Source organism: Muscardinus avellanarius, assembly GCF_963383645.1.
Source record: "Muscardinus avellanarius genome assembly, chromosome: 3".
Classification (NCBI taxonomy): domain Eukaryota; kingdom Metazoa; phylum Chordata; class Mammalia; order Rodentia; family Gliridae; genus Muscardinus; species Muscardinus avellanarius.
Window position 1 is genome coordinate 33969916 of NC_137788.1, and position 25147 is coordinate 33995062.

At 43.0% G+C, this 25147-nt stretch overlaps 1 protein-coding gene across 2 annotated transcripts in view; it reads left to right on the forward strand.

Annotated features, from left to right (window-relative positions):
* Window positions 1–24320: 24320 nt before the first annotated feature.
* NFYC (nuclear transcription factor Y subunit gamma) overlaps window positions 24321–25147 on the forward strand; it is a gene marked incomplete at both ends in the record, with an annotated part of 64959 nt that continues 64132 nt past the window's right edge. The window contains one exon of one of the 2 annotated variants that reach the window (XM_080690650.1): window positions 24321–24489. In XM_080690650.1, the coding sequence (XP_080546776.1) occupies window positions 24321–24489 (169 nt within the window). The remainder of the gene's footprint in view (window positions 24490–25147) is intronic. The other variant, XM_080690642.1, reaches the window with a different exon arrangement.

The window sequence follows — 25147 nt, forward strand, 5'->3', positions numbered from 1 at the left end:
GAACAGGTTGCTCAAATGGCAGAGAAAAATAATATGCTGGAATTAAGAATGGCTCATACAATTCTGTTCAGGAGAGGCGTATGCCATTTCTACTCACATATCCTTGATCAAAACAAGGCCAAATTTGATGAAATTAAAGTGAGGAGCATAATTCCCTTGGGACAGGCCAGATAGGAAGGCTTTTAGAGGAAGAGGGGGAGCTAGGTGTGGTGGCATATACCTGTAATCCCAGTATTTGGGAGACTATGACAGGAAGATCACAGGTTGGAGGCTAGCCTCAGCAAGTTAGCAAGACCCTGATTCAAGCCGGGCGTGGTGGCGCACGCTTGTAATCCCCGTGCTTGGGAGGCAGAGACAGGAGGATCGCGCAGGTTCGAAGCCAGCCGCGCACGTTGGTTTAGGAGACCCTGTTTCCAAATAAAAATGTAAAAATAGATCTGGGAGTGTAGCCCGAAGGTTAGAGGGCTTCCAGGAACCCCAGTACCACAAAAAAAAAAAAAAAAAAAAGACTGTTTCAGAGCAAAAACTTAAAAAAAGTGTTGAGGGTGCAGCTTAGAGGTAGAATGCCCCTGGTTCAATCCCTCCTGACATGCACATTCAAACACACACACACACACACACACACACACACACACACACACACACGAATATTGATAATATAGTTGGGCTGGGGATATAGCTAAGTAACTAAGTGGCAGAAGGCTTCTTTCTTTCTCTCTTTCTTTTTCTTTCTTTCTTTCTTTCCTTTTTTCTTTTGCTGTACTGAGGATTGAACCCAGGAGCATTCTACCTCTGAGCTGTACCTCCAGCCCTATTTTTTAATATTTTCTTTTGAAACAGGGTTTCACTAACTTGCTGATGGCCTAAGTAGCTTAGGCTGGCCTTGAACCTGTGATCCTTTTGTGTTGGCCTCCCAAGTACTGGGATTATGAGCACATGCCATCATGCCCAGCGGCACAGAAAGCTTTTTTCTAGCATGCTTCAAGCCCTGAGTTTGATCTCTAGCACCATGGAAAAAGGAAGAAAAAAAAAAGTCTACAGCAAGAACTAATATTTTGCTTGTATACACTGTATTTTTATTATCAGTTATAATTCTGACCACTAAGTGTTTGACTTACTTTAGTATTATCTGACAAACATCTGCTGTCCAAAGCCTTCTGAGATTTCCCACCCCTGGGACATATTATTCATAAATCAGCCACCAGAGGGTTAATATTTGGTATAAAAAGGATTGTCTCATGGCACACCCTTATAATCCCAGTACTTGAGAGGCTGAGACAGGAGGATCACAGTTTCTTGGCCAGCCTCAGCTACTTACTGAGGCCTTGCAATTTAGTGAGACACTGTTTCAAAATAAAGAATAAAAAATAATAGGGGTAGGGGCATAAGTTGGAGGTCGAATGTCCCTGGGTTCAATCTCCAGTTCCAAAAACTAGGATTATTTCTAGGATGCTAAATATACTTTTTTTTTTTTTTTGGTGTGGTGCCAGGGATAGATTTCAGGGAAATTCTATCTCTGAGCTCCACACCTAGCCCAATATTCTTTATTTTGAAAGAGGGTCTCACTAAATTATAGAAGGCTTCACAAGTTGCTGAGGCTGGTAGTAAACTTGAGACTCTTGTCTCAGCCTCCCAAGAACTGGGGTTACAAGTGTGTGGCACCACACCTGGCTTAAATGCACTTTTTATTTTGTGGTGATAGAACAGGGCCTATTTTTCACTTTTAAGTTTCTGAGGCTGGCCATGAACCTACAATCTTCCTGTGTCAACTTTCCAAGTACTGGGAATTACAGACCAGTGCTACCATGCCCAGATCTAAGTATACTTTGTAGCCAGGCATGGTGGCTCATGCATGTAATTCCAGCATTCAGGAGGCTGAAACAGGAGGATCTCAGTTCACAGACAGCCTTGGCCACTTAGTGAGGCCCTTTGCAACTCAGTGAGACCCTGTTTCAAATAAAGACTAAAAATAGGGTGAAGATGTTGCTCACTTGGAGGCAGCATGCCTCTGGGTTCCATCCCTAGTACTTAATACACACATACACACACACACACACACACACACACACACACACACACACACTCTGTGTGTGTTATTGAGGATTGAACAACCCAGGAGTCTTCTTTTTTTTTAAACAAATTTTTTATTGAACATAAATGGTATACACTTAAACTGTACTTGGTGCCCTCTCCCCCCGCCCCCAACAACCCAGCAGTATTCTATCTCCAAGATAGAGCCTCAGCCCTATTTTACCTTTTAATTTTCAAACAGGGTCTCAGTAGGTTGATCAGAGTCTCACTACTTGCCAAGGCTGTCCTCGAGCCTGCAGTCCTCCTACCTAAGCCTTCCAAATACTGGGATCACAGGTATGGCCACCGGACCTGGCTTACACGTACTTTTTTTGATTTCCCATGGCTTTGTGCATGCAAAGTACGTGTTCTATCACTGAGCCACACACCTAGCCCTCTAAGTACACTTTTAATCTTAATCAATGCTTGAACACTATTAGTTAATATATCAGCTTTGGCTAATTTCTTTTACTACGGGCAGCTTAATGTTAGGCTTTTAGAGGAAACCAGCTGAAGGCTCTATGTATTGTAGATACTTTATTACAGTACAACAATAATTATTAACAACACCAATTTGTACTGGTTCCTATATAATTTTCTTTTTTTTTATTTGTGGTACTGGAGATTGAACCCAGGGGCATTCTACCTCTGACCTACACCCCCAACCCTATATTTTATTCTTTTTGTTTTGAAACAGGGTCTCACTAAGTTTCAGAGTGCCTCACTAAGTAGATGAAGCTGGCTGTGAATTGCAATCCTCCTGTCTCAGCTTCTCAAGTACTAGGATTACAAGCATGTGCCACCATGCCCAGCACCTTTACATCTTTTACAAACATAGTCTTGCAATAATTGCTCAATAAATATTTGTAGAAAGATTTACCTAGCTTTTTTCTTTTTTTAAATTTACTCTTTGGTACTGGGGATTGAATCCAGGTGTGTCTTACCTCTGACCCACCCGCGGGTTTTTCCATTTTTTATTTTGAAAATGTCTCGCTAAATTACCACATACTTGGCTGTAAACCTGCAATTCTCCCTTTTAACCTCCAAAGTACTGGGATTACAGGCATGCCCCAAGGTGCCTGATTTACCTAGTTTTTTTTTTTTTCTCTTTTTTATTAGCTAAGTATATATTTCTCTACAGTCTCAACACACTAGTTTATTTTGGGCCTCCATTTTGCATGTGTGTGGTACTGGGGATGGGAAAATGGGGAGGCATTCTACCTCCAAGCCATATATATATATATATATATATATATATATATATATATATATATATATATAATATGTACATATATACATATGTGTATATATATATATATATATGGAATAGGGTCGCATTAAGTTGCAGCGGGCCTAAGTTGCTGGGGCTGGTGGCAAACCTTTGATCCTTGCCTCTCAGCCTCCCAAGTACTGGGATTATAAGCACGTGTTCCATTCTCAGCTTGGGTCTCCATTAAAAAAAAAAAAAACTATGCCATTTCTTGTTTGAAAATGGCATCACTTTCTTATAACACTTTTGCGATTTATAAGGTCTCACATTTCATTCAATTTCAACATTCCTGAGATAGAAATTTATCCTTTTACAGATAAAGAAATTGAAGTGTCTGTTAGGTTTTGTTTATTCATTCACCATACATTTACTGAGTGCCTGAAGTGAGATTTATTGATGTTGGACATGAAAACAACCTTTCTGAATGGAAGTCAAGGGTTTATTCTAAGATGATGACTTTACCACCAGTCATAAGCCCAAAGGAAGGAAATAATACTATTTGTGTGGTGCTGGGGGTTGAACCCAGGGGCATTCTGCTTAAGAGCTATACCTCCCAGCCTGATTTTATTTTATTCTTTATTTGGAAACAGAGACTAAGTTGCAGAGGGCCTAAGTAGCTGAGGTTGTCCACGAACACGAATCTGTCTCAGCCTCCCAAGTACTGGGGTTACAAACGCCACCACACCGGGCTTTGTTGTTTTGAGACAGCGTCTATGTTGTCCAGGTTGCCCTCCAACTCCTGAGCTCAAGAGATCCTCCTTCGGCTGCTAGATTAGCTGACTAGAGGCTACTATGTTGAGTTTATTGAGAACTCACGCAACACGTCTCAAAAGGTTCCAAGGTCATTTGTAAAGTTCAAGTTACTCCCAGTAGAGGCAGTCCCATTTCCTCTCTGTGCTTGCTAACTAACGCTCGCTGTAGATAACTCCATTCCATACATATTTGGTTAATATATCGATAGGTTTGAAGACATCCAAATTCAGTTTGGCTCTGTGGTGCTTTGAACAAGTTACTTAATCCTTGAGTTTCAGTTTCCCTATCTATAAAAATGGGAATAATACTGTTTCTGAAATATGTAGTCGTGGAGATGAAAGAGAAGTATGAAAAAGAAGTAGATGCTCAACGCTTCCAACTGCCTTCGATGACCTTTGCTTTCCATTAAAATGAAAAAAAAAAAAAAGTCCTTGTCGACATAAGGTAACGGGCTAACCATTCCTTGGACGCACTATTATTCTGGGCCATATCGTTTTAGGGTGTTAAATGCCCTTTTTATAATTCTAGAGTGATAATAGTTATCTTTAGCGGTGAGGTCAACCTGACATCCCCACGTCGTCCCGCGTTCTTCATCTTCCTTTCTCCCCACTCAAAAACACCACAAAACTAAGTATTCCCCAAAGCTCAAACACCTGCGCGGCCCAGCGGGGCTGCACCCGGAGCGCAGCGCGGGCGGGGTCAGCACGCAGCGCTCCGGTCCCCAGGAAAGGGCGGGGCCAGGAAGCCCTCCGATTCCATCCCACCGCGCCCCGCGGCGCCCCTGCCGAACTCTCGCGAGACTTGAGCGACTCGGCTTCTGCGCACTCCCGGCGGCTGGGAGTCCAGGCGCCGAGGGAGGGGGAGGGAGGGGGGAGACGGGGCAAACGGCGTGGCCGCCATCTTGTTTGTGCCCCCGCTCACTCGCGCTCCGTTCTCCGTGACGCACGCCTCCCCCTCCCCTCCGCCGTGCCGGGGCCTCTGCACTGCCGGACGCCGCACGAGCGCGGGGGCGGCTCCTGCTCTCCCCTGGACCCCGGAGCAGAGGCGTGTGAGTGCCGGAGCTTCGGCGGGAGGCGGGCTGGAGGGGGCGGCGGCGGGGTAGGGGCCGCGCTTCCCGCCTTCCGCGGAGACTTCGCTTCCCTCGCGCGGCCCCTGGTGCAGCTCGGCCCGGCCGCCGCCGCCATGTTGTGCCCGCGCCGGGCCCGCCGCTGTCGCCGCCGCCGCGCTCGTGGGGTCCTGCGCCTCGTCGGCCGGGCCCGCGGGCTTTCTCCCATTGGCGGAAGGCGACGGCGGGGGGGCTCGCTCGTGATTGGTCGGTGGCGCGGAGGCCGCGGACCTGGCACCTTATTGGTCGCGCTGGCTCTGGCCTGGGGGGTGATGGAGGAATGGGAAGCTGTGGGGATGCGCTCGTCTCGGGCTGGGGCGGCCGAGTGGGTGACCCCCAAGGCGCAGGCGTGGGGAGGAGGCTGGGAGCGAGCCACGAGGCCCTAAGAGGGACGTGAGGGTGGTGTCCTGGCAGGCACTTTGTGGGTAGCTTGGGGACTTGGCACGAATTAGGGGGCATTTCTAATTCCAGAGGTGTGTTCTCTGCTCTGTGCATGCCCAGAATGTGGACGCGCAAGCCCCTGGGATCCTAGGCGTTGAAGCATCGAAACTTAAGTCATGGGAATCTAGGGATGCTGGATTTGAAGTGTGACCCAGTTCAAGAGTGACCCTGAAGTCTTTGGTCTGAGTGTATTGTATGGGAAGAGGGCATCGGGCCTGAACAATAGAGTCGGAGATTTCCTGGAGAGCGCTAGCTTTGAAACTCAGAGGTTTTGGAGTGGAGTCCAATTACTGGGTCTGGGTTCTGTTATGAGTAGGTGAATGGAAAGAGGGATCCTGTTGGAGATGGGGCCCGGTCTTAGTAACTGAATTCCCAGCCTAGGAGGCATAGTATTAAGTGTCAGATCCATAAGTGAGATAGTCCGATGTAGATAGCATTTGGAGGACATTTTTCAGACGTAGATAATATATTAACAGCGCATTTAATAGATTATTTGGGCTTGGTCTCCAGACTATGCCTTTATGAGATGTTTTGTGTGGGATTTTCACGTCCTGGCAGAGATACATGTCAGGACCAAGTTTCCAGCGAACATTTCTAGTAAATGTTAGGTAGGTGGCAGTTATTTGTTGAGTGGATATTGCTAGTTTCTCCTTTTAGAGGAAGAGAACAAACCATATATTCTGGATCTTGGATCATTTATTTCCTTTTATATGTGCTCACAAAAATACACCTATCTCCATATACACTTTTTTTTTTTTTGAACCCAAGGACAGTCTACCTCCAAGCTACACATACCCAGCTCTATTTTTTTTTAAGTGGGGTTTTGCTAGGTTGATGAGTCTCACTACTTGGTGAGGCTGTCCTCGAGCCTGCGATCCTCCTGCTTCATCTTCCCAAGTACTGGGATTACTGGAATGCACCACCATCCCCGGCATCCATATCCACTTTTAATCTATTTAAAAAATAAGCAGTTCCAAGACCCGGGCATGGTGGTTCACGCTTGTAATTCCAGCAAACGGGAGGCTGAGACAGGAGGATCGTGGTTCACAGACAGCCTCAGCTACTTAGTGAGGCCCCCCACAACTTAGACCCTGTTTCAACATAAAGAATAAAAAAAAAAAAAAATAGGACAGGGGGTGTACCTCGGAGGCCGGATGCCCTTGAGTTCCATCCCCAGACCCGAAAAAAAAAAAAAAAGCAGTTCCAAATGAAAAATCAAGCAGTGCATGTCTTCTTGCATTTTACCGTAACAGTACTTGTCACCACCTTCTTGTTAATATTTAAAAAAACTTGTTCTAATCCAGAGTTGTTAGAATTGGCGTGTTGGGTGGCCCCCCCTTTTCTTCCTTCCTTCCATCAGTCTGTGGTGCTGGGGATAGAACCCCAGGTGCAGTCTACCTCTCAGCTACACCCCACTAAACTGCTGAGAGCCTTGCTAAGTTGCTGAGACTGGCTTTCAACCTGAGATCCTCCTGCCTCAGCTTTCCAGGTATTGGGATTACAGACCTGCTGCACCATGTCTGGCTGGTGGATACATTTCTTTTTAAGTGTGTTGTAATGACTTGGATTGCTTTGCATTCTCTCTCCCTGCTCTGTGTGGGGGCCTTAAATGTTCAACCTCTGTCTTTTCCATTCTTCTACTCTTTCTTTCTTTCTTTCTTTCTTTCTTTCTTTCTTTCTTTCTTTCTTTCTTTCGGAGATTGAACCCAGAGATATTCTACCTCCAAACTATGGCCCCAGCTTTGTTTTAATTTTTATTTGGGAACATAGTCCCACTAAGTTGCTGAGAGCCTCGCAAAATTACGGAGCCTGGCTGGCTTTGAACCTGCAATCCTCCTGTTTCAGCCTCCCAAGTACCGGGATTAGAAAAACTCCTGTGTTTTCTAGTATGTTTTTCTTTGTATTAAGTGATCCCTTTTAGTTTTAGATGGTTGATATACTTTTTTCTCAACAGTTTGAAGAAACATCTGGTTTTAAATTTAGTTTTATGTGAATGTAATTAAATTTTGGAAAGAGGGAAAATAGTAGAGAATGGAAATTTATTTTGGGGTACTTTTATTTATTTTTTATTTTTGCGGGTCTGGGGATGGAACCCAGTGGCATTTGACCTCTGATCTATACCCCCTGCCCTATTTTTTGTTCTTTATTTTGAATCAGGGCCTCACTAAGTTGCAGAGGGCCTCACTAAGTAGTAGCTGAGGCTGTCTGCGAACCGCGATCCTCTGGTCTAAGCCTCCCGAATGCTGGGATTACAGGCGTGTGCCGCCACGCCCCGCTTTTGGGGTACTTTTAATACCATACTATTAGGTTGGCACTGTCATCTTAATAGCACAGATGAGGAAGTTGTGGATGGGAGAGTTTAAGTAGCTTGTCTAGTGTCACTCTGTGCTTAAGCGATTTCCAACCCAAGTTGCTTGATGCTGAAAACTATAGTTTTATCTGCTACATCATACTATCTACATAAACCTGATTAGTAAAATTCCTAGATTGTGTGTGTGTGTGTGTGTGTGTGTGTGTGTGTGTGTGTGTGTGTTAGTGGGGATGGAAATGGAAGCCAGGGGCATTCTACCTCTGAGTTCCACCCTAGACCTATTCATTTTTTTTTTTTTTTTTTTGGTGGTACTGGGGATGGAAGCCGGGGCATTCTGCCTCTGAGCCATGCCCCCAGCCCTATTTTCCATTCTTTATTTTGAAACAAGGTCTCACTGAGCACAAAGTCCTCGCCAAGTAGCTGAGGCTGTCTGAGAACCACAGCCCTTCTGTCTCAGCCTTCCAAATGCTGGGATTATAAGCGTGCGCCTCAACACCAGGCTCCCAGCCCTATTTTTTATTCTTTATTTTGTTTATTATTATTATTATTATTATTATTATTATTATTATTATTATTATTGAGGATTGAACCCAGAGACATTCTACCTTGAAGCAATACCTCCAGCCCATTTTTTTCTTTTCTTTCTTTTTTCTTTTTTGGTGCTGAGAGTGGAACCCAGGGGCTTTTCTATTTCTGGTCTACACTTCACTTCCACATCTATTTTATACTTTATTTGGAAACAGGGTCTCACTAATTTGCTGAGAGCCTCAGTAAGTAGCTAAGGCTGGCTTTGAACCTGTGTGATCCTCCTGTCTCAACCTCCCAAGCACTGAGATTACAAGTGTGCGTGTGCGCCACCAAGCCTGGCTTTTATTCTTTATTTTGAAACAGGGTCTTTCTGAGTTGCAAAGGGCTTCACTAAGTAGGCCTCGAACCATGATCTATGAATCAAACTCAGAAATAATAGTTAACTACCTTTTATTGAGTGCTTACATTGTGCCAGCTAAAGTAAAAATGTTTCCTACACAGTTTGAAGTTGCATTTTACCATAAACCATCCTTTTTTTGTGTGTGGTTCTGGGGATGGAACCCAGGACTGAACACAGGGACATTCTACCTCTGAGCTATACCCCTAGCCCTATTTTTTATTCTTTATTTTGAAACAAGGTCTCACTAAGTTGCAGAGGGCCTTACTAAGTAGCTGAGGTTGTCTGTGAACCCATGATCCTTTGTTTCAGCCTCATAAATACTGGGATTACAAGCGTGCACCACCACACCTGGCTTTACCACCCTTTTTTTTTTTTTTTTTTTTGTGGGTCTGGGGATGGAACTTAGAGGCATTCGACCTCCGAGCTACCCCCCCTGCCCTAGTTTTTAGTCTTTATTTTGAAACTGGGTCTCACAGTTGCAGAGGGCCTCACTGAGTAGCTGAGGCTGTCCGCGAACCTCGGTCCTCCAGGGTTCAGCCTCCTGAATGCTGGGATTACAAGCGTGCGCCACCACGCCCAGCTACCACCCTTATTTTATGTGTGAGGAAACAGGAGTTCAGTAATTTGCTTGAGTTGGGTGCAGTATGCCTTTTGTCCCAGCTGCTGGAGAGGCTGAGGCAAGAGAATCATTTGAGCCCAGGAGTTTGAGACCAGCCTGGGGGGAGGTGAGACCTTACCTCCAAAAAAGAAAATAATATAAAAACCAGTAAGTGTCAGAGCCAGGAGTCACAGGTCTGTAACTCTTAGTTCTTATAAAGTTCATGTTAGCTCACCTTTTAGCCAGGCATGGTGGCGCAGCTCGTAATCCCTGCACTTGGGAGGCTGAGACAGGAGGATCACACAGGTTCGAAGCCAGCCTCAGCTACTTAGTGAGGCTCTCAGCAACTTAAGTGAGACCCTGTTTCCAAATAAAGCATAATACTAGATGTCAACCAGTAAGCCAAGCGTGGGAAGGAGGGATGGGGAGGGAATGGGGTGGGGATCGTGGTAGGGGATAACTGGGCGAGATGTGCATGTATGTCTACAAAAGTATTTTCTTTATACCACTATGATGTATGAATACATTGCACCAATAAAAAATAAATTAAAAAAAAACAAATAAAGCATAAAATAGGTCTGGGAGTACAGCCCTGGGGTAGAAAAAGCCCCTGGGTTCCACCCCCAGTACCACCAAAAAAAAAAAAAAAGCTCCCCTTTTTTCAGTATTGGGATTGAACCCAGGGGTGTTCTACCTCTGAGCTATATCCTCTGCCATGTTTTTTGTTTTTTTGTTTTGAAACAAGATCTCACTAAGTTGCTGAAGCTGTCTGTGATCCTGCAATCCTTCTGTCTCAGCCTCCCAAGTACTGGGATTATGGGCATATGCCACCACACCTGACTTGGATCCCTTATTAATCACGGTCTTATCTTGACACCATGGAATATTATAGGGAAATAAAAATCCTTGCATCGTATCTTGGTGAGTGATCTTCAGTTCTTTGAGGCATGTCCTTTGTTTTGATGCCATAAAGAGTTAAGATGACCTTACTAAGGTCATCTTAGCTTTGCAAGTACAGATCCAAATCTATATCTCAAATCATTGGATTCCCAGACAGGTGCTCATTACACTGGATAGCATTGCTTCTCCTGTGGAACATTGAGTTAGTGGCAGAAATGACTTTAAGTGGCAACCTTATTCATAGGAGGAAAAATGGTAAGAGGACATTAAGGTCACAGATGACCTTAAGGTTTCTTTCAGCCTCAGGCATGCAACTGAGGAAGAACATTCCTTAGCCAGCAAGTTGTTCTTTTCCATTTTGTTTCTTGTTCTCAGAGGAAACTGGTTGTGAGTTATCTGATGTCTTACAGTGTCTTGATTTTCATTTTGTTTATTCAGTTTTTCATGCATGCACTGTGATAAATTAGGGAGATTACAGGGTTTTCTTTTTTTGGGGGGGTGTACGTGTGTGTGTGAGCGTGATTGAACCCATGAACATTCTACCTCTGAGCTACACCCCCCAACCCTATTTTAATTTTTATTTTGAAACAGGGTCTCACTAAGTTGCAGAGGGCATTGCTAAGCTGCTGAGGCTGGTGGTAAACCTGTGATCTGTCTCAGCCTCCCAAGTACTGAGATTATGAGTATGTGCCACCACCCTTGGCTGTTATAGGTCATTTTAATATTTTCTTGCAGAGACTTAAAGGATCCAACATAATTTAAATCTTAATTGCAGGAGGAAATAGTTTTTTTTTTTTTTTTTTTTTTTTTTTTTTTTTTTTAGGTAGTGGGAATGGAACCCAGGGGCATTCTACCTTGAAGCGACACCCCCAGCTCTATTGTTATTCTTTATTTTTTTGAAACAGGGTCTCACTGAGTTGCAAAGAGCCTCACTAAGTAGCTGAGGCTATCCGCCAACTGATCCTCCAGTCTCAGCCTCCTGAATGCTGGGATTACAAGCATGCACCACCATGCCCAGCGAGGAAATAGATTTTAAAAACTTCCTTTTGTGAAAGGATCAGTATAGTTGTTGATTTGGGTCAGACAGACCTAGGAAAGAATTTGTCTCTGCAGTACATTTACCCTCTGTGTGTGTTGAGGCAGGTTTTAACCTGAGTCTTGAGTTTCTTCTAATGTAATGGTTATCATGAGAAGTTAATACAATAGCATATGTTTGTTGCCTGTCACTAAGTGTACCTTAATAACTGAGAAACACATCCTTTTTCTTGTTGGAACTGCATAAAATCTACCCTTACAGCCCGTTAGAGCTTCACTGAGGAGAACTGTTGTAATTATCTGCTCTGTTTTGTACAGTAAGATTTCCATATAGGGGAACAACCACTGATATGAAGGAAGTAACCTAATTTAGTTGTGCTTGTGTGGCATTGGAACTAATTTTCCATGGACCAGTGTGAAGTCAGCCTTAAACCTTTTTTTTTGTGTGTGGTCCTGGGGATGGAACCCAGGGACCTCTACCTCCGGGATACACCTCCAACCTGTTTTATATTTTATTTGGAAACAGGGTCTCACTAAGTTGCTGAGAACCTCACAAAGTAGCTGAGGCTGGCTTCAAACCTATGTGATCTTCCTGCTTCCTGTCTCAGCCTCCCAAGTACTGGAATTACAAGCATGCACCACCGCACTCTACTAGTAGTAGTATCTTTTGTTTAGTGAAAAGTTGTTCCAGGATCATCTGTTTATCCCCAGGTACTGAGTCATAATGGTTCTGATGAAATAAAAATTTTTTCATATTTGCCAAAGCAATGATTCTTTCTTATTTTTTGATGCTGGGGATTGAACCCTGGGGAATTCTGCCTCTGGTAAATTTTTGTCAGATTGCAGTATTTGTTGCATTCTTCCCACATGTCACATTTTAGCAGTGATGTACCTATTTGTAATGAGACAACACTTGAACTCATTTCTAGTGTGGAGGTTGTATTTTCTAATCTACAGACAGATTACTTCTAAGTCCAGTGTACCTTTATTCAGTGAAGACTGTAATAGATAAATATCAGGTGCAGTTTAGAGAAATGGGCTAAAGACTACCTTTTCATTTGAATATTTCTAGAATAAGTTTAAAGGAAAGGTTCAGTTCTCTATGTCTAAGTATAAAAGGTGTCCAATTAGCCGGGTGTGGTGACGCACTCTTGTAATCCTAGCATTTGGGAGGCTGAGACTGGAGGATTGCGGTTCGCAGACAGCCTCAGCTACTTAACGAAGCCTTCTGCAACTTAGACCCTATCTCAAAATAAAGAATAAATAATAGGGCAGGGGGTGTAGTCTGGAGGTCGAATGCCCCTGGATTCTATCTCCAGACCTGCAAAAAAAAAAAAAAAAAAAAAAAAAAAAGGTGTCCTATTTAAATAAGTGCTTTCCATTGAAAGCTGACAATATATTTTTATAAATAGGATTCAAGGATTGCTCTATTCTTAAATACATTCATGGATATGAACCATAAATAGTGATCTTGAGCAGTTAGAGGAGGAATGGAATGACTCATGGGAAAAGATATTAGAGTATAGAATATTTTGTATCCTGTCATTTGGCCTAAATCTATAAATTATTGAAGGTTTTCACATTACCTAATTATTGTTATCTCTACTCTCAGAAGAAATTGTCCACTGATCTATATGAAGTCAGATTCTCCCAGTGTTAAAACATTCCCACAGCAGGGCATGGTGGCGCATGCCTGTAATCCCACCATTTGGGAGGCTGAGACAGGAGGATCCTGGTTCCCAGACAGCCTCAGTTACTACTCAGCAAGACACTTTTTCAAAATAAAGAATAAAGCCCGGCGTGGTGGCGCATGCTTGTAATTCCTGTGCTTGGGAGGCAGAGACAGGGCGCTGGCTTAAGAGACCCTGTTTCCAAATAAAAATGTAAAAATAGGTCTGGAAGTGTAGCCCGGAGGTAGAAGGGCTTCCAGGAACCCCAATACCACCAAAAAAACCCCCACAAAAAACAAAGAATAAAAAATAGGGCTGGGGGTATAGCTTGAAGGTAGAATGCCCCTGGGCTCCATCCCCAGTACTGCCAAAAAAAAAAGTAAATATATATATACCACAATGCCAGCAAGATCTGTCCATTTTAAAAGAGAAAAAAAGAAAAGACTGATAAAGTATATACCATCTGTGGAGTTGAACATTTTGATTTTTTCTTTTTCTTTTTTTTTTTTTTTTTGCAGTACTAGGAATGGAACCCAGGGACATTCTACCTCTGAGCTACACCCCCAGCCCTATTTTTTATTTTTTATTTTGAAACAGGGTCTCACTGAGTTGCAAAGGGCCTCCCTAAGTAACTGAGGCTGTCCTCTGACCGCAATCCTCCTGTTTCAGCCTCCCAAATTCTGGGATTACAAGTGTGCACTACCACGCTTGGCTCATTTTGGTCATTTTTAACTGTCTTAAAAAATATTACTGTATTCTAAAACATAGAATTTGCTCCTTATCAAATGACACAGTTTAGGAAGCAGACATGCTTGGTTAGCAATAATTTGGGAGGCAGAGGTTTGTTATTTCTGGTATTATTTAATGTCATTTTCGGTACTAAATTGAAAAGGAAAACTAACCATTTTGGGAGATTGTCAGGATAGAGTTGCCTGTAGTCTTTTTCATTCCATTAAAATTTGAAACAGAGTAATGGTGAATGTGAAATGCATTTTTTATTACAGAATTATTATTCAGAGCCTTTGTGCTCTTGTCCTTTATGACCCTTCAAGAAGGAGGATACATTATTCAGCAGTACTTGGACTTACTTGACCTTGGGATCCTGTTTTTGGGAACACCTAGTAAACAGTTCATGTTATGACTGCTGTGTAGTAGAGCCCAATTGAGCAGCTCTGATAGAGTTGATGAATAAAAAATGAATTTTTTTTGTGTAGAATAGACTGGCAAATAATGGGAAAGGACTTTTTAGGGAACGAGCTAGGTCTCAAAAGTGACATAGAATCTTAGGGATGAATGTGATTTCAAAGGTTGTCTAATCCAATGTCTAGTAATCATAATAATAGCAGGTCTCATTTTTTGAGCACTTACTGTTTGTCAGGCACATTGTTGTTATTCTACATGTGTTTTTAATCATTAGGTCTTGCTGACTTTTTTTCTTAATTTTTCCCATTCTCATACTTTTCAGCATTTCCACTACTATATTTTCCAGTAACTTGATAACTGTAGAATCCTGCTGTAACCCAAATGACCTTCTAATAGGGTAATTCTAATTGAGCCAGTCCCATGCTTGACACTCTCCAGTGCCTGAGCATTGTGCCAGAATAGAGTTTAGTTCCTTAGCCTTGTCCAGCCCTGTTTACTTTTCTAACTTCATTCCTAGGTTTTTGCCTCTGGATTGCTGCCACAGCAAACTCTACCCCTTCCAGGAGTTTAATGTTTTCTGTCAGCTCCAGGCCTTTGTACATGCAGTTTGCTTTGTCTGTCTTAGTAGGCTCCTGTTCTTAGGATTTTAAATCTACTAAGAAGCTTCCTCCAACCAGCCTGAAATTTAGGTAGACCCTGGGTAATGTCCTCTATTTACTTCTGTCTTCTTCTAGCAGTATTTATTTGCCTTTGCCTGTGTCATAACAGTTTTTCTTTTTTCTTTTTTTTTTTGATACTGGAATGAAACCCAGGGGCATTATACCTCGGAGCTACACCCCAGTCCTATTTTTTACTCTCTCTCATATATATATATATATATTTGGTGGTTCTGGGGGTGGAACCCAGAGGCTTTCTACCTCCGGGCTATACTCCCAGACCTATTTTATATTTTATTTGGAAACAGGGTCTCACTAAGTTGCTGAGAGCCTTACTAAGTAGCTGAGGCTGGTTTTGAACCTGTGCGATCCTCCTGTCTCAGCCTCCCAAGTGCAGGGATTACAAGCGTGCGCCACCACGCCCGGCTCTATATTTTTTGAAACAGGGTCTCACTGAGTTGCGAAGGGCCTTGCTAAGTAGCTGAGGCTGTCTGCAAACAACCGCGATCCTCTCGATTGCTGGGATTACAAGCGTGTGTCACCACATCCGGCCTACGGTCTATACTCCTTTTTAACTTTTCTTTCTTTCTTTCTTTCTTTCTTGGTGGTTCTGAGAATCAGACCCAGAGGCATTTTGCCTCTGAGCTACACTCCAGCCCTGTTTGCTTTTTTTTTTTTCTTCCAGGTTTGGGAATGGAACCCAGGGGTATTCAACCTCCACGCTATACCCCTGCCCTGTTTTTTTTTTTTTTTTTTTTTTTTTATTCTTTATTTTGAAACAGGGTCTCACTAAGTAGGAATGCTGGGGTTACAAGTGTGTGCCACCACGCCTGGCTTCTTATTTATTTTTAAATTTTATTTATTTTAGCCGGGCTTGGTGGCACACGCTTGTAATCCCAGCATTTGGGAGGCTGAGACCAGAGGATTGTGGTTCGCGGACAGCCTCAGCTACTTAGTGAGACCCTCTGCAACTCAGTGAGACTCGGTTTCAAAATAAAGAATAAAAAATAGGGCAGGGGGTGTAGCTCGGAGGTCGAATCCCCTTGGGTTCCACCCCCAGATCCACACACACAATAAAAATTTATTTTATTTCTTTGGTACTGGGGATTAAACCCAGAGGCATTCTACCTCCAATCTACATTCCTAGCCTGATTTATTTGGAAACAGGGTCTCAATGGGTTGCTGAGAGCCTCTCTAAGTTGTTGAGGCTGGCTTTGAACCTGCGATCCTCCTCTCTCAGCCTCCCAAGCACTGGGATTACAAGTGTGTTGCTTAAATCCAGGGCCAGTGAAGAATGAGAGTTGGTGTCCCATCCCGTGAGGCTCTTAGTGCACAGTAATGACAAGCTAGAGAAGAGAAAGCTATAGTAAGTAAGTGAATGGATCAGGCTGCCAAATGGAAATTCAGGGATAATTTGAGTTCTTTTCCCACTGTGGCTTGGATTTCTACTAAGGTGACTATTGATGAAAATAGGAGTTGAAGTGTTTTTCTTGCAAACTGCCAAGAACTAATAAAAACTATGCCTAAGACCTTCACAGTGTTAAGGGACATGATTGGTTTAATCTGGTACATTAAAAACAGTTGAAGGGGAGATTTGTGGAACAATAACCAGACCTTGCCTGGGAGTCATGGTGAAGGCAAGGATTTCCGGTATAAAAACTGGAGAAGATTTTTAGTAGCAGCTGGGAGTCCTCCCACACGGCCCCTTATAGCCAAAGAATTGCTTGCTGTGAGACTGCAGGTTATACTGGGGATAGAAGAGACATTTTCTTAAAGTAGCTTTAGGACCTTACTTAGGTTTTATCCCTTTCTGCACCTTAGCCCTTCTATAAAACAAGGAAGCAGGATTGGATGACATTTAGCACTTTATATATATATGTATATATTTTTTTAGAAGGTTGCATTTTATTTTTTATATTTATTTATTTATTTATTTATTTGTGGTACTGGGGGTGGAACCCAGAGGCTTTCTACCTCTGGGCTATACTCCCAGACCTTTCTTATATTTTATTTGGAAACAGGGTCTCACTGAGTTGCTGAAAGCCTCACTAAGTAGCTGAGGCTGGCTTCGAACCCGTGCGATCCTCCTGTCTCAGCCTCCCAAGCGCGGGGATTACAAGCGTGTGCCACCACGCCCGGCAGCACTTTATATTTTTTAGCGCTTATTCAAGAATAATTTAGTTTATTTTACATATCTTAGCTCATTTAATCTTTACAGTGGCTCCATATGAAGATGGTAATATCTGTGTATTATAGATGAGCAAATTTAGGCTTAGCTTAGCCCAGTGTCATACAGTTAATAAGTAAAATATCCAATTGTTTTTTTCTTGTGGTACTGGGGATGGTACCCAGGGGCATTCTACCTCTGAGCTACACTCCCAGCCCTATTTTTTTTTTTTATTCTTTCTTTATTTATTTTTTGTGGTACTGGGGTTCCTGGAAGCCCTTCTACCTCCGGGCTACACTCCCAGACCTATTTTTACATTTTTATTTGGAAACAGGGCCTCCTAAGCCAGCGAGGCTGGCTTCGAACCTGCACGATCCTCCTATCTCCGCCTCCCAAGCGCGCCTCCCAAGCGCGGGGATTACAAGCATGCGCCACCACGCCCACCCGGCTATTCTTTATTTTTTGAAACAGAGTCTCACTAAGTTGCAGAGGGCTGCACTTAAAGTAGCTAAGGCTGGCCGCGAATGACAGTTCTTTTGGGATTACAAGTGTGCACCACCATGGCTTGCTGAATAGCCAGATTTTATTTTATTTTTGTTGTACTGGAGGTGGAACCCAGGAGCTTTTCCACCTCTGGGCTATACTCCCAGACATATTTTATGTTTTACTTGGAAACAGGGTCTCACTAAGTTGCTGAGAGCCTCACTGAATAGCTGAGGCTGGCTTCAAAGCTGTACCAGCCTCCTGTCTCAGCCTCCCAAGCGTGGGATTACAAGCCTGCGCCACCACGCCCAGCTTGAATAGCCAGATTTGAAGCTAGCTCTGCCTGACTCCCAAGTGCTTAGTTGTTATGCTGTGCTGACCGTCATTAGTGGTGAAGTTGTGAACATGTCCTCCCTATTCTGCTTCCCGTCCCACAGGTGAGCTTTGCTTCCTTGCAACTGATTTGGCCCTCAACATTGTGGGGTTGAGAGAGGCTTTAGTGTGTATTTTCTCCACAGGCAGGGGTAGGTATTTAGAAAATGTCATCTCAACTTTAGAGAAAAGCGTTACACCTCTAACTGTGGCTTCAGAAACCTGCCCGTAATACAGCCTGTTAGCATAACCTAATTCTTCTTTGATTGTCATAGTGAAATTGTTAATGATTTAATTGTTTTTTCAAGTCCTTATAATTTTTTTCTTTTTCTCTTTTTGGTGATACTGAGAATTGAACCCAGAGACATTCTACCTCTGATTTTATTTCTTATTTGGAAACAGGGTCTTGTTAGGTTGATGAAAGTCTCACTACTTGCTGAGGCTGTCCTTGAACCTGCAATCCTCCTGTCTCAGCCTTCCAAGTACTAAGGTTACAAGGGTGTGCCACCACACCCAGCTTCAAGACCTTATAAATTATAAGTGTGCTTTGTTACTGGTTAAATGTTCTTAATAATTTAGTAATAAAAGTTGTATCAGTCTATATGGTACTGTTTTATCAAATGCTTAGCTAGGTCTTTCATTGGTATATGAAACTTAACATTAGTCAGATTCTATTTTATTGTGTGTGTATGTATGTAGTTCCTGGGATTGAACCAAGGGGCACTGTACCACCAAGCTACAACACTCATCCTTTTTGCTTTTTCTTATTTTGGTACTGAGGATTGAACCCAGGAGCATCCTTTCTCCAAGCTAAACCTCCAGCCCTATGTTATTTATTTATTTTTGTGGTACTGGGTGTGGAACCCAGGGGCTTTTCTACCTCTGGGCTATACTCCCGACCTATTTTATACTTTATTTAGGGTCTCACCAAGTTGTCAAGAACCTCACTAAGTAGCTGAGGCCTGGCTTTGAACCTGTGCGATCCTCCTGTCTCAGCCTTCCAAAGCTCTGGGATTACAAGCGTGCACCACCATGCCCGGCTCCTATGTTATTTTATTTTGAAACACGGTCTCTCTAAGTTGCTGAGGCTGGCCTCAAACCTGTGATCCCTCTGCCTCAGCCTCCCAAGTACTGGGTGTACAGGCATATGTCACTATGCCAGGCTTTATTTTTTATTTTGAAACAGGATCTCCATCTGAGCCAGTCATGGAACATGCCTGTAATCTGAGTACTTAGGAGGCTGAGACTGGAGGATCACAGGTTTGAGACTGGCTGCAGCAACTTAATGAGACCCTGTTTCAAAACAAAAAGGGCTGAGAATATATCTTGGAAATAGAATGCCCCTGGGTTCTCAATTTCTCTCAGTTTCTCATCCCATCCCCCTCATTAAATTGTAGCATGATAGCCTTGAATCAGCTTCAGACCTGCAATCCTGCTGTTTATGTCTCCTGAGTACTGGAATTACAGGTATGTGCCCCCATACCTGGCAAATTCTAGTTTGTGTGTGTGTGTGTGTGTGTGTGTGTGTGTGTGTGTGTGTGTGTGTTTCTGGGGATAGAACCCAGGGGCATTCTACCTCTGAGCTACACCTCCAGCCCTATTTTTTATTCCTTATTTTGAAACAGGGTCTCACTGAGTTGCAAAGGGCCTCACTAAGTAGCTGAGGCTGTCCACAAACCGCCATCCTCCCGTCTCAGCCTCCCGAATGTTGGGATTACAAGCGTGCTCCACCACGCCCAGCCCAGATTCTATTTTTTAAGTTACCAAAATTGGGTAATAGTTAATGCTCTCTGTACACACACATGGCAGGCACCTAAGGACGTCCTCAGTTGTGCTTTGAGGCGCTTCATGTCTTGGCAAGCACCCACTGTAGGTGGGGCTGAGTCTTCATCTAGGTGAGCTGCTGGGGGCCAGTTAACTTCTCTGAGCGTTATCTTTCTCTGTAAAAAAATTATAGTGAGAATAAGAGGAGTGAAGTTTGTAATGTACTTAGCACAAAATGTGACAATAGTTGGTATTCAGAAATTCATTTCATTGTTGGAAATGAATGGAATGTGTGTAGAAAAGTTTATTTTTATTTTTTATTTTTTTGGTATTGGGGATTGAACTCAGGGCCATTCTACCTCCAAGCTACTCCCCTAGCCCTATTTTATTTTGAAACAGGGTCTTACTAGGTTAATGAGAGGCACAATTACTTGCTGTGGCTGGTTTTTTTTTTTTTTTTTTGGTGGAACCCAGAGGCTTTCTACTTCCGGGCTATACTCCCAGACCTTTTTTATATTTTATTTGGAAACAGGCTCTCACTAAGTTGCTGAGAGCCTTACTAAGTAGCTAAGGCTGGCTTCGAACCATGCAATCCTCCTGTCTCAGCCTCCCAAGCACAGGGATTACAAGCGTGCGCTGCCACGCCCGGCTGCTGTGGCTGTTCTTGACCCTGGGATCCTTCTATCTTAGTCTCCCAAATACTGGGATTACAAGGGTTCGCCAACACACCCAGTTTAGAGAAGTTAATATAGCTATTATACTAAAGTCACAGAACAGACCACCTTGCTTCTCTTTCTGAAGCCTTCCTAATCTCTGCACATGTCAAGGACAAGTTCTTATATAACACCAAACAAAGAATTTCTAGCAAAAATCTCATCTGCTTGGTGAAACAACTTTCATTTAGTCTTAGGATACCTAATATACCCCCCCCCCCTCCTTTACAGGGGATTGAACCCAGGGGTATTCTACCTCTGAGCTACACTCCCAGTCCTATTTTATTTTATTTTTAATTTTGAAACAAAGTCTCACTAAGTTGTTAAGGCTGGCCTCTAACCTTTGATCCTCCTGGCTCCATCTCCCAAATCTAGAATTACAGATGTGTGTCACCATGCCCAGCTAATACTTAGCTTTTTGTTGTTCTTGGTACTGGGGATTGAACTCTGGGGGCATTCTACCTCCAGGTTACACCCTAGCCCTGCCCTTTTTAAAATTTCGGAACAGGGTTTTGCTAAGTTGCTGAGAGTCTAACCAAGTTACTGAGGCTGGCCTCTAATTTATGGTCTTCTGTCATATCCTCCCAAGTACTGGGATTACAGGCATGCTCAAAACCACACCCAGCTAGTTTTGATGGGAAGAAGCAGATCTAAGGAGATTGCTAGATGCTTCAGGAAATGGTAGTATGTTTCTTTTTGGATATTTATTTTTTTGCAGGTCTGGGGATGGAACCCAGGGGCATTCTACCTCCGAGTTACACCCCCTGCCCAATTTTTTATTCTTTTAGTTTGAAACAGGGTCTCATTAAGTTGCAGATGGCCTCACTAAGTAGCTGAGGCTGTCCGCGAACTGCGATCCTCTGGTCTCAGCCTCCCAAATGCTGGGATTACAAGCATGCGCCACCACGCCCTGCTGGATATTATTTTTCCCATATTGAGAGCTTCCTCTTAAAACCTAAGCAGTAGGGCCTAAAATTTATAAGCAAATCTGTGACAGCCACTGTTGAAGTTTAGTACTCCAGAATATCTTCAAAAACCATAAGTCAGCCAGGCACAGTGGTGCACACCTATAATCCCAGTACTTGAAAAGATGAGGCAGGAGGATGGCAGGTTGGAGGCAGCCTGAGCAATTTAGCAAGACTCAGCAACTTGAAAAGACCCTTTTCCAAAATTAAAAATAAAAGGGGCTGGGGCTGTAGCTCAGAGGTAGAATGTTTCTGGGTTCAATTACCAATACCAGAAAACCCAAAACAAAACTGTGAGACAAATACTCCTGATAATCTCTTCTGAAATCAGCTCTGCTTATTCTGGAAAATGTGGGGTAGAAAAAGTTTATGATATCAAAACTTTGTAACATTAAAAACTAATCAACATTTTATGACTGTCCTAAATAAATTAATCCATAAAACTATATTGTACTGTTTTAGGGTGGTAGTACTGGGTTTTAATTTAGTGGTGGTCTTACTCTGAGCTACAACCCCTGCCCTATTTTATGTATTTTTTTATTTTGAAAGAGGCTTTCTCTAAGTTGTTGAGGCTGGCTGCAAACCTGTGATCCTCTTGTCTCAGCCTCCCAAGGACTGGGATTATAGACATATACCACCATGCCCAGCTAATGTAATATACTTTTTTTGTGTGTGTGTGTGGTACTGGCGATGGAACCCAGGGGCATTCTAACTCTGAGCTACACCCCCAACCCTGTTGTTGTTGTTGTTGTTATTGTTAATAGTAATATAGTAATTATTATTTTGGCACTAGGGATGGAACCCAGGGGCTTTATACCTCTGGTCTCCACTCCCAGACCTAATTTTTATGTTTGGAAACAGGGTCTCATTAAGTTTCTGAGAGCCTTCGTAAGTAGCTGAGGCTGGCTTTGAACCTGTGATCCTTCTGTCTCAGCCTCCCAAGTACTAGGATTACAAGTGTGTACCACCACACAGGGCCCTGGCCCTATATTTTATTTATTTACTTATTTATTTTTGTGTGTGGTACTGGGGATTGAACCCAGGGCATTCTACCTCTGAGCTACACCTCCAGCCCCTACTTTTTTTTTTTTTTTTCCCCTTTGGTGGTACTGGGGTTTCTGGAAACTCTTCTGCCTCAGGGTTACTCTCCCAAGGGCAGGGATTAGGAGCATGCACCACCATACCCGGATTATCCTCCTCCTCCTCCTCCTTCTCCTCCTCCTCCTCCTCCTCTCCTCCTCCTTTTTTTTTTTTTTTTTTTTTTTTTTTTGCAGGTCTGGGGAGATGGAACCCAGAGGCATTTAACCTCCAAGCTACACCCCCTGCCCTATTTTTTATTTTTTATTTTGAAACAGGGTCTCACTAAGTTGCAGAGGGCCTCACTGAGTAGCTGAGGCCGTCCGTGAACCGTAATCCTCCAGTCTCAGCCTCCCAAATGTTGGGATTACAAGCGTGCACCATTATGCCCAGCTTTTTTTTTTTCAGTACTGGGGATGGAACCCAGGGACATTCTAATACTTTGAATAGTGTATTCACTGATGCTCTGTCTTTTTTGGCAGTGCTCCTCCCTCATTATCATTATTTCCCCTTTGAGTTCTCAGTAGATTTTTTGAAACGCCACTCCTCCTGCCACCAGCTTCATGTATTATCTCCTTACCTCCATAATTTCCTATATTCATTTTAAAATGAAGCGCTTTGCGCTGGTAGTAATGTGTTCTTTAAAAATTACCATAGCCCAGCATGGTGGCGCACGCTTGTAATCCCAGCATTCTGGAGGCTGAGACAAGGAGGATTGATTGTGGTTCACGGACAGCCTCAGCTACTTAGTGAGGCCTTCTGCAATTTAGTGAGACCCTTTTTCAAAATAAAGAATAAAAAAATAGGGCAGGGGATGTAGCTTGGAGGTCAAATGCCCCTGGGTTCCATCCCCAGACCCGCAAAAACATAAAAATAAAAAAATTACTGTAAACAGCCGGGCATGGTGGCGCATGCTTGTAATTCCCCTGTTTGGGAGGCGGAGACAGGAGGATCATGCAGGTTTGAAGCCAGCCTCCCTGGCTTAAGAGACCCTGTTTCCAAATAAAAAATATAAAATAGGTGTGGGAGTGTAGCCCGGAAGTAATGGTTCCACCCCCAGTACCACCAAAAAACAAAACCCCCCCAAAAAACGGTAAACAGTAGGGGCAAGGTGGCACACGCTTGTAATCCCCATGCTTGGGAGCCTGAGACAGGACGATCACGAAGCCAGCCTCGGCTGGCTTAAGAGACCCTGTTTCCAAATAAAAAATATAAAAAAATAGGTCTGGGAATGTAGCCCGGAGGTAGAAGGCCCCTGGGTTCCATCCCCAGTACCACCAAAAAAAGAAAAAAGAAAAAAGAAAATTACCGTAAACATAATGGCAGAAATCTTGCACTATGGTATGGGCATTGGGGTCACTTTTGTTACCATTAAAATGTGTTTTCTTTCTGTTAGTGTTCAATAGAAAACTGAAGGTAGTTAATTTTACATGCTTGTGCACATTGCTTCTCTGGTTTAGTGCCATAGGATACTCTTAACAGTATCTGACAGACATCATTTATGGCCAATCAGAAGCAGTTAAATTACCTTAAATTTTTAAAAATAGAACTCTGACAGCCAATAAGAAATCCTTTGGTTGGGAACTATAACAGTCCTTTCTTGTGATTTTAAGAATAATTGTAGGTTCACAGTACTGTGTTTTTGAAGTCCATGATGCTCTAGTGCATCTGCTATGTGCATTTTTAATTCTTAAGTTCCTGGTAGTTTGAAGTCTGATGAAGTCTGAATCTGACCCCTGTTCTGCTTCTCAAGGTAACTTTAAAACAGGAAGTGTACAAAGGAGGTAACTGATGACGTGAACAGCCAATCGTGGCTTTGTGTTCTTAGCTGATAAAGCAGCTCAGCCAATGGGACTGCTTTGGAGGCAAGGTTTGGTGTCAAATAGCAGGCTAGATTGAATGCCTTTGACTGTTAAAGTGGAAGGAGGCTGCAGGGCTTCATTGGAGCCTCGGAGTTTTTCACTGAGGCAGGGGTCAGCTGAAAGACAAAGAAAAATGGCGAATAGTTTGTTGGGGGGTGGAGGGACAGCTGTTCGGGTTTTCATTGGAGTGGACATTCCAGACTCAGGTTTCTGCATCTCCTGCTGCTTTTGTTTCCTCCGTCCTTTTTTGGGGGGAGGGATAGGAGTGACTTAAATTCTCCCTGTCCGAGGAGATATAAATAACTACATGTAAAATTAATGCAGTTCTCGGTAAGTTTAATTCTTTGTTTTGTGTTGAAATGATAGAAACTGTTTAGCTTCAGAGTGTAGACAAGTTGCACTGTTTAAGAAAATGGCCACTTTACATTCCATGCATACCTTTTGGTGCACCTAGAATACCTTGTTCTGTTTAGATTTTGCATGTCCTTCAACTAGGATTTCTTTTCTAGTTGAGTATTGACAAGATCAGGTACAAGAAGGGCTGATTATTTCTCAGGGGCACACAGAAGCAAAGCACTTTCTCTTTGAATTGGATAAACTTAACTGTTTTCCAAATAATTTTCCTTTGTTCAAGTGCACTGAAGCTTTCCTATAGAATAAGCTGAGTTTTTTGTAAGAGTTTTTTTTTTCCTATGCACTTTGTTGGCATCTGTGTTTTCAAAGATAGAAACCACACTATTGCTATTTGAAATTTATGTGAAAATATGAATTGTACCAAATACAGGTTCTTACAGTGAAGGCCCACATTGCCAATATGAAATTCTCCTATAACTTTTTGATCTACCTGTATGCCTCTATAGTCTA